The sequence below is a fragment of the Charadrius vociferus genome, unplaced genomic scaffold (genome assembly GCF_000708025.1).
Source record: "Charadrius vociferus isolate BGI_N301 unplaced genomic scaffold, ASM70802v2 scaffold549, whole genome shotgun sequence".
NCBI classification, from domain to species: Eukaryota; Metazoa; Chordata; class Aves; order Charadriiformes; family Charadriidae; genus Charadrius; species Charadrius vociferus.
The window spans coordinates 47,703-57,984 of record NW_009650103.1 but is presented as its reverse complement, the minus strand read 5'-3'; the positions used below and the strand labels follow the sequence as shown (position 1 = coordinate 57,984).

Here is a 10,282-nt window from a genome sequence, read left to right as displayed (position 1 = left end):
ATCTAGAAGAAAAGTGACTTCCTTCAGTTCTTAAGAGGGCTTTGCTTTCACTGCTAATCAGCTAGGTCCATTCATTAGCAGCGACTGCATACAATGTGCCTGGTTTATTCACCTCTCCGTGAAAATAGAGGGCCGCGTTCTGAAGATAGAGTTTGTGCTTAATGCAAGCCAGCGGTGACAGGCACACCACCAATGACCGTATCGTATCCTCTCTCAAAGGCTCTGTTCTAAACCCCGTGTAAATCACTGCAGCGTCACGGAATCACATCAGATAAAGATTTGGCTATCGGTGTCCTAGCTCAGTTTTGCAGTGCATATTCTTTTGACACTAAGTACTTACTTACAGATACCCATGCACATGGTATTCATTATTTCTCAATATTTTCCTTTGAGAAAAACCAATAACTCCACAAAAAGGGGTGAAAAGCAATAATCTGATGAGGTGTGCAGAAGAGGAGTGATTTATTGACATGCCACACAGCAAATCAGTGATGGAATTATGAGATAAAGCCTAAGAAGACGCTATACCCTCCCCTGCAGCTCAATTCTCCAGGTCACAGTGCCTTCCCCATAGCAGGACCAGGACCAGGATGATTTTTGACAGGGAGCTGAGGAGTCACACACAAGTTCCAGGGACAACTGGAGACATGGGGCCTGTTAGGTTCATTATATTTTAGCTTCTCCTACCTCCTCCACCTGTGCCAAAAGCTGAGAATCCACTGCTTTGAGTGCCGAAACCGGTACCCTGTTGTGACAGTGATCCAAATGTCGGGGTGTTCTGATTTGCTAGCGTGCCAAACGATGCCGTATTGTTACTGGTACCACCAAACCTGCAGTTTAAAAAGAAATTTGTGTTTGCAAGCATCTTCTCACTTACACTGGAAGCTTGTCCCCATACACACAATGATAACAGTGCACTCCTTAAACAACGATACATGAAAAAAGCGAGACCACCCAATATGAATACTTAAAATTGTTCATTCTGGAAACTGATTTCCTAGTTTGGGAACAACTATTATACATACAAATGTCTATTCGGCCCCCATTCTTAATGTACACTGGGCAGAAAGGCAAATACGTTCATGCTTACACAGGGTACACTTTCAAGTGCTTGGAAATACCAACTCCAGCCATCAAATGGGATATATTAATTCCCTCCTGTGTGTAGTTTTTGCCCTTTAAGCTCAAAAGTACAGCATCACATTTCACAAACAGGGCAGCAAACGCAGAATTTGGTATGAGCTGCGCATGGCCAGAGCCCAGATGCAGAACCCAGACTCCCAACTTTCAGATGGTACCTTACCCACTGCCCACGTAAACCCTCTGCAGGTTTCTCAACCCCTTTCTCTCCCCAGCCCGTTCTGAACCACAGACAGTTCCAGTGCTTTCCTGAAGATCTGCACCTGCCTGGCACTTCTCCCCATCCCCTTTGGATTACTTCCCTAATTGCTTTTGGGGACTGAAATAAGAAATGTATATATGGAAATTGGTCTCCTTTCTCCACCCACTCTGTCCAACCAGACATTGTAGAGCTATCAGCATGACACACTAATGAGACCACGAAATGCATTATGGTTCTCCCCCACCCCCCAATTCTCCCAATTCTGAAGGTAAGAGATATACTCAAAAAATGAGCTTCAAGTGTTTCTCTAACTTAAACTGGACGAAATACAGACACAAATTTTTCAGCTCTGCTAAAGCTCTGCAAGTGCACAACGCTACCGGTACCAACCCAGTGCCAGCTATTCCCTGAGTTGGGCAAGTCAAACAGTGCAGCAGCTTTGCAAGGCTGTCCCTCACACTAGCTCCCATCATTTCTGACTTAAAATATGACCTGACAGCACGTTAACCCACCTCTACCAGACTAGATCTAGCAGACTTTAAAAAAAACCAACCCAACAAACACGCACCACATCAAAACACATCTCTCCAGATAAAAGACACCCCTTGTAGCAGTGTGACAAACAATCCACCTGGTAAAGGACATCACCTCTCCTATCCCAGACACCATCACCCGTACACACTACTTCCACGTACAGCCTTAGATACAACGGGCAGTTCAATGACTTTGCATCTTTGGCCCTCCTAACCATCCCCTGCGCCTCTGGTTTGGCTCTTCACCCATGTACCTTGCAGACAACTTCAGCTCAGAACCACAAATGTGGTTTTCTCAGCAAGGGCAGAACAGGTTTTGCAGTTCTTTTTTAAAAGCAGCAAGATGGGGCGACGCATTTGAGAAGAGGTTTTTGCAGTGCTCCATCTCCTCAGGACTATGCCACTAAACACACAAATCATGTCTACCCGGTGAAAGGAAGCGGAGCTGAGAGTAGTGACAAGGAAACTTGTGGTTCAAACTGCTTCTTTCAGTTGTACCTAGAAGAACATGCCTGTTGAAAAGTGCTAAGCATAGTAGAAGTAGAGAAACAGCTTAAACTATGGACAGATTTTTTTTAAAAAAAAAACACATAAAAGACATGAGATACAGTCATTGCCTGGTAACAATTGAATCAAACCTATCTTGCCCAGATTTTCAGGTCTTTTGTAAACCTCCTGTACAAAACAGAATTGAGTGGCACTTGAGGTTCGCTTATGAAAGCAAAACGTTATTTGCTCACAGTCTGAACTGCAGATTTAGGAGAAGTATAGTGGTTTCTATTTTTGATACTTAAGTCATTTATCAAGTGAGGCAGATTTTTCAGAATTGAAGCAGCAACGAATCACATGTATTGAAGGTAGCAGGGTGTTCTCAGGAACTCCGAGCTAACACCGCACAATGTACTGGCAAGTAACTTCTCTGTATTTGGGATTTTTAAAGTTTTACTTCAAGGGTAAGGCAGAAAGGAAGTCCTGCACAGGAGATACAGTATACTGCAGAATTAAACTATTGCTCAAAATTTTATCGTGAGATTTGGAGCTTTGTAAAGCTGCCTGGAAATTTTGCACGCTCTTTTAAAGTTTTTAAAATCAAATTCCTCATCATGTGACTCTGAAAATATCAGACTGAGTCTACACCTGTCTAATAGAGAAGAAATTCTCAAAACTTCCCACAAGTTAACGCACTGAATTATCTTTCTTGTGTCTGCAGACTGCTTATGCAAGACATCTGCTGCTTGTTCTGAATCCCATTTTATCTTTAAGCTTCAAACATTGTCACTGAGCGCATCCAGTTTCCATACAAAATCCAGCAGCACAATGGCTGAAAGTTGAGCTGAAGCTAAGTTGTCTCTACAAGCGCATCCTTCTTGGTGAGGATTTAATTAAGCTGCCTCTCTTTTTACCCTTTCCAAAGGGACTCACCAATTTGCTGCACCAGAGTTCAGGACACAGCAGAACTAGCTGAAGCCTCCCACAGCTCAGGGGTGCCCCAGCAGATGGGTATCTGCTTAACCTCTTGGGGAATTAACAAGTTACCCTTCTGCATGTTCTAATGCGCTTTATGTAAGGCAGTTCCTCCTGAAACTAGAGACAAACACTTGCGAAATATGTAAACACTAAGATCGGGAAGACATCCAGTTTCCTCTTTTCACTGGAAGTTTTGTTTTTTTTGTTGTTGGTGGTGTTTTGTTTTTTTTTTTAAGTGGGTCTATTTGGTCTGAATATAATTGTAGGGCATGAAGGAGAGCTGCTTGCTGGTAGTGCCATGTTGAAGAAGTGCGTTTGCTGCCTATTGCAGAAGCTGCTTTGCAAAGTTTGAAATTCTGTATTTGCTGAAGAAAATAAGGAACAAAGTGCTGTCTACTCTGGTGCCAAGCACAGGCTTAAGGGGTAAAGAAACAGGTAAAAAACAATCAGTGTGGGATTGTTTTCACACAAATCCACAAAAAAAAAAATTCCACAAATCGCTCTGGGAGCACAGGCTGTTACAAGTGCTTCCTCCCACCCCCACAGGTGAGAAAAGAGACTGAACTCTCATTAGGATCTTTAGCCCCTATCTCACAAGCAGATAAGGTGGCTAGACAGAATCACAGATAATGATATTTATTATTTTCTTTGCTAGGCACAGTTTGTAGGCCTAGATTTGAACTCATTAAGTGTGCACACAGAAAATACTCCTGCATTCCCTTAGACGCTTGCGAGATGACTCATATTTCCCCTCGTCATCTCTAAAGCTGAAGATTCAACATAGTAGTTTCAGCATGAAAATGAGATCATACACATTATTTCCTTTGGGGTTAAAGTCTTTGCTTTATGCCTTTTTGAATTTATTTTTTTAAAAAACAACCAAACAAACAAACCAAGGACACTTAGAGCTTAGCAATTAATCACAGAATACATTCTTTATGCTAATGCAGAGGTAACTAAGCATAATAGTTTTTGTCATGCAAGACTACTGCTTTCCCAAACCCTGTTTGGCTTACCCAAATCCTCCAGCGCTGGCTGCTGCTGTACCCTCGCCGAACACTTTGCCTCCCGTTGAGCCCAGAGGGCTTGAAAAGGTTGGGGCTGAACCGAATGCTGGCACCCCTCCGAACCCAGGGGATCCCCCAAAAGTGGGAGGGCTGCCAAACACTGGAGCAGCACCGAAGCCACCTGAGCAAAACAGAGGCAAAAAAAAAGGGACAAGAACATCACGTAAACAATAATGCAGAAAGAGAAAACAAAAACTCGATTTCCTAGTAGATAATCTCCATAACGGGACTGTTCATCTTACCATATGGACACAGCGTTATTTATAAAACTAACTGCCACAAAGCTTCCAAACTGCAGGGCATTTTGTTACAAAAGACACAGATACGAGAAGTGCCTGAATGCATGCAAAAAAACTGCAACCAAATTAAGAGACTATCTGGAAGAAAACAACATTCCGGGTCTCTTGAACGGTGGAGCACAAGATCAACTCAATCCCCAGAGTTGTACTAAAAGGTGGTGATACATCGTACACGCTTACACACTGTAAAGACATCCCTACTCGCTTTATATAAGAGAGACCAGCACGTTAACGGTGAGACAGCAAGAATGCTCAATAACCAGGTTATAGTAAAAATACGTAAAACAGGTGCTAAACTGACGCTTTTATTATTAGCAAAAAAAGATATATTCATCCTTCATCATATAACTAGCACTCCTTACCAAAACAAAAGCTTAGCTTATGTAGTCAGTTTTAAAGTAAAGCTCTGCTCATCACCATTTACACAAGTTACTGTCCAAAGGAACTGCATATAACAATGCAGAATGAAGAGTCTCCTGTGCAGGAACATTTGCTGCTGTGGTTTGGTTGCAGTGTTTTACCCTGACTTCTACTCTAAAGCTCTGGAAGGACACAAAAGTGTCCCAGGGCAGAACTTCACGCAGGCAAGTGCTTAACCTGGAAGAACTCCCCAGTGCGATGGCCAAGTCTCCTCCATCTCTTAAGACGAGAGAGGAGATAGCAGGTTTGGTTTTTAGGTGCTCCGGTGATGCAAAAAAGATTAAGGAGGTAGGGTATTATCTAATCCTGGTTTAAGTGGTAGAAACTAAGATGCAACAATTAAATGCCAGGACAGTGGAACTACACGATTCCTGCAGGGAATCAAGGACTGAATTCTGCTCGTGGAAATTTCTGTTCGGGGTTTAGGTGCCTTCTGCAGCTCTGAATGGACTTCTACCCAGATTATTTTATTCTGTGTTCATCTGTTGATATTACTGGCCTGTTTCTAATTGACACTGTGGAATGTGAAGGACACCTGCTCTTTTGTTTGACTAGGGCTGAGGACTGGGATACCACCACACATTTTAATACCCTGGGTGAAATTCCAGTCCGTGTCAAGGTAATGGATACTGTTTGGCTGCAAACACAAAAGGCTTGGAAAAAATAAATGCTAGGCCTAAATTATTTAAACACAGATTAGATGTCTTGTTACCTCTATCTCTAGGAAGTTACAGTATTTATCACTGGGCTGAAGCTTTGCTTGGCATACACTCTTTTGCAATGCATATTAACAAATAGTGGAGAAAAAGTGAAACATGTAAGTAGTGAAACCAGAACAAAGGGGGATTCAAATCAAGTAAACCCTTCCACTACAGTTCGGAGAAGATGACACATCATTCATTTCAATACTTAGCAAATATAACCAGAGGAGGGAAGGATCTGAGGGTCTCTGTGCGAGTGAATGTGCCTTCTGCAGAAACCTTGAAAATCCCGTCTCAAGAAGAATTTTGAAACCAAAATAATCAAAAGCAAGGAAAGTCACTGGGTGAAAGAAAGAAGAACTTCCTTCAGCAATGCCCTTCTCCTCTAGCAAAAGTAACAGATGGGAGGTATGCCTGAGACAAGAAACTCAGTCCGCTACCAAGTGGAATGCAGTACTTGAAAGACACCTTACAAATGGCCGCTGGATCTGACAGCATCATCATTATGCTCTCAGCCACTTCACTAAGCCCAGAGCACAGCGCCTGTCAAAGCAGAGAGTGCTTCCTCTCAAAGCACTGCTGCTCCAAAGGGAGTTCTTGAGCACCATTGTCTAAGGACAACTTCGAGGATGGCCAAGCCTCCCCTACCTCCCCCAGCAACGAAGCTTCAATAGACACACTTGGAGCAGAACACCTATCTTCATCAATGTTCACTGCAAGAACGGTCTGAGGATAGAAGAGAGAAGCTTTGCTCTGCCTGACACTTTGGGCCTCAATTTTTGCCTGGTAATTAACAAAATGAACATTTTGCCATTCAGTTCTAATGGACACATCACAGTCACCACTACTTTTGTGGGTCTTTCTTTGGGCAGATGACAGTAAAATGAAAAGAGTTTTTTTGGAAATTTCCAATATTTGATTCAATTAACTCAACTGACAGAGAGAACAACAGCTCAACCACAGAAGCAAGTGATGATGACAGGTCAGACTGATTTCAAAAGAGAAGGACCTGAAGCATATCCGATATGAATTCTATGAGGAAGCTTTCCCACTGTAGACACCTGTGCATTCACTCACATAAAGAAATGGGGACAAAAGCGGTTACAAAACCCAGAGTGAAGTTTGGAAGATAATATTCCAAGGAAACAACTAAAATAGGAAAAATTTACTCAGTTCCATATTCTGTACTCTTCATTGTATGGTACGTAAGACCAGAACTAATTCACACAGCTCTCTTCTCTTAAACTGCAATGGGAATTTCTGGAATGAACACCTGGAAATGTAGGTTACTGGATGCTTTTCCACACAAAGAGATTGTAAATCTCTGCCTTGAATCCACCAGCTGAAATTCTAGTCACTTAACCATTAGTTATTTTTTATTTATTGTTCAGAGACAATTCCTCTACAGGTACCGAGTCCAGGCTGTAGATGTCTAAATGGTAGAATACTCTACTAAATACATCACAGACAAGCGTGGGTGTTCATAGCGGGTGGGTCAACAAAGTACCTGCTTTGGTTGGACTGGAGAACCCAAAGCCTTGAGATGCCACGCTTCCACCACCAGAGCTGAAAGTGCCTGTAGGCTTCTGCTCTCCAAAAGATGAGCTGCCAAATCCAAAGGTCTTTGCTCCACTGTTTCCAAATAAGCTAGAAGAATCTGGGGAGATGAACAATACTCATGAAGCTCATAGCAGACAATATTCTATGTTACACTTCATTAACTGGATCAGAAGAAAGGGAACCCCCTTTTACTTCCCCAACCCCCAAGCATAAAACAAACACATTGAAAACAGCACTCCCCTATTGCTACAGGCCTTTGTAGTTCCACCAAGATCTATTCTGGATCTGATGGACCACTAATAACCAGTTATTCCTGCAATCTAGCAAATCACAATGATGGATGATTTGTTTAGTTGCGTCCTGCGCCACAGGCACTAACAGACGACCCCTCAAGCAAGAAATCACAGCAGCTAGAATCAGTCTCTCTTAACACCACAAATATCAGTCCACCACAAATTAAAGATCCTCAACTATTTTGGCCATTGCCAGTATTTCTTAACAAGACTCTTTGACAGGACCTTGAAGTAGGAGCCAAACTTTTCCACCCTTACTGAGAAACGACTCAAGTTTTCATCTTTCACAAGGCTACACAGATTTTTAGCATCTAGCGGTAGGACACAGAATAACCAAAACTTTTCTCTGGGGAATCATCTGTTTTATTTCATCACAAAACCCGGCACTGCAATAAAGGAGGGCTAAATTAGCAAGGTTAGAGAACTGACCTCAACCATTAATACCAATGGATCATTAAAGATTTAATAAAATAAATGGATTTGCTCTCCCAAGACCCAAAGTGCTACTTCGAGCCACTTGCAGCTTATTCTACAGCTTCCCTTCGTTCCTCTACTTTTATGTTTCAGCCACTGCTTCCCCTTCTTTATGCTTTCTACCTGCTGGACTCCACCCCTTCCGCTTTCCCCTTGTGCCAAAGCCAAGTCACAAGTGATGAAATAACGAAGCTGGGCAGTCATTAAATAAAAGCCACAGTTAAGAAATCATTATGAATAGCTTTTGTGACATACAAATATATGCAACAAGTGCAGATCTGCAACAGCTGCACGTGAAAGGCATGAGAGCACCCGCTAGCGTTTCAAACTAATTGCTCCACCAGACAATGGCATAGATGCATCTCAGCTCAAGTCTTAGAGCATTACCAATACCTGTTAGCCCAGAAAACTCAAGACTAATGTTTTTAACTTGACTCTGGCATTAAAAAAATCCCAAACAAAAAAAAAACAAAACCAAACCACCACCCCAAAGCAAAACCCCCACGTATTTACATTAATAGACACTGAGCGATTCTTGCCTTTACAGTTAATCCTTTGTAGCTTCTGGAAAAAAATTGTAATAGTCCCTTAAAGTCCCTGGTGCAAAGGAATCTGCGGGTAGCTTTAATGTATTCTTAACTACTTTTCATGCCTCCTTTTGTTAGGTTGGTTAGCTGGGCAAGAAGCAACATGTGGGAGGGTTGGTGTGACACCTCACGTACAGACTGATTTAGCCAAAACACACGTGTGGACAGACGCCTTTTAGCTGACAAGTGGAGCAAAAGAAAGGACAAGTGCCGAGTCCCTCCTCCCAAAGAGGACTTCAACACAATCCCTCTTATCTACCCAGCTTCCGCGATGCTTGTAAGAGTTTATCTGTGAGGCTCTCGCCCTGTCTACCAAATCTGGATAAAAACTGATAAAAGGAACTCTGGAATTCTGCTTCCTTACCAAAACACTCCATGCCCAAACCAACCACTAAGCATATTTATTTTTCTTTACTCCATCCATGTGACTGAAAAAATTCACATCTCCTCCTGGACATGAAAAATGACTGAGAGCTTATCCATATATTATAGCAAATTTTGATAAAGCATCTTGCATGTGCTGCATAAAGGTAGCCATTTTTAGGACAAAGCTGAGGAAACTGCTATCCGTCACCCACTTGTTAATTTAGTTTCTCATGAGGATGCATTTCTTAAAAATTTTTACACTGTTTAGGTTAGGGCAGATGAGAAATAATGAAAGCTTTCTAACTTCCAACCAAGTTGGAAGCAGAAATTCAGTGACAAGAATTTAGATTATTCGATTGTAAAGAAGCATTTGGCCAAGAATTCCCTCCAGAATATAGATATTCTTCACACTTCTTGCATCTTCTTGTTTAACGGCTTCCCTACTTCTTTTTCACTTACCTAGAAGAAAAATTCCAGATCACACATCGTGCATATTCTGTCTCCGTTACTCCCTAGAAGCCTTTCATGTTAACATGGAATTTACTCAAAGACAACTAATGGCAGAAAAGCAGATGGGATCGCAAAAGCAGATGGAAATCACAGCACATTCTGTATTCTTGTTTTGTTCACTTACTCTGGGAAGCTGCAGATCCAAATCCTCCACTGGAGGAACTGAAGGGATTCTTATTGGCTGCATCCTGACTTGGCTTTCCTCCCAAACCACTGAAGAAGCCTCCACCTCTCCCACCAGTTCCAGCTCCAAACAAGCATCCACTGGAAGAAGATGGCTGCTAGAACACAAAAAGGACAAAGAAAGGATGTAAGCAAAGTCAAAGCAACAAACACCACCAATGCTGATTTTTGTGTCTGGCCTATTCCTCTGGATGTACGCAGGGGCTGATGAACCAGCAAGGAACTACCTTCCGCCACATAATGCAATAAAATCTTATTTAAGTCTGTCTTAAACCTTGTCTATGGTACAGAATAATGCCTTTGAAACTTGCCCTACACCCTACACTGTCCACTTTCCACTTAGCGTGGAATAAAGGCAGGTGACTTACTGCATCTCTACTTTACGTTGCGTGTGATACAACATTTGTGTCTCCACAACCCTTGGAAAACATTCACACAGATGCTGCTTTGGTGCCCACTACAATAGCAAATATCTTTGGT

The 10,282-nt window shown here is 42.2% G+C and overlaps 1 protein-coding gene across 1 annotated transcript in view; it reads right to left on the bottom strand.

Annotated features, from left to right (window-relative positions):
* NUP214 (nucleoporin 214kDa) overlaps positions 1-10,282 on the bottom strand; it is a 43,714-nt gene that overhangs the window by 1,073 nt on the left and 32,359 nt on the right. Inside the window, exons 30-33 of the mRNA XM_009892306.1 lie at positions 9,744-9,900; positions 7,337-7,486; positions 4,359-4,530; positions 688-830 (exon numbers count right to left, since the gene is read on the bottom strand). Coding sequence (XP_009890608.1) covers positions 688-830; positions 4,359-4,530; positions 7,337-7,486; positions 9,744-9,900 — 622 coding nt within the window. The remainder of the gene's footprint in view (positions 1-687; positions 831-4,358; positions 4,531-7,336; positions 7,487-9,743; positions 9,901-10,282) is intronic.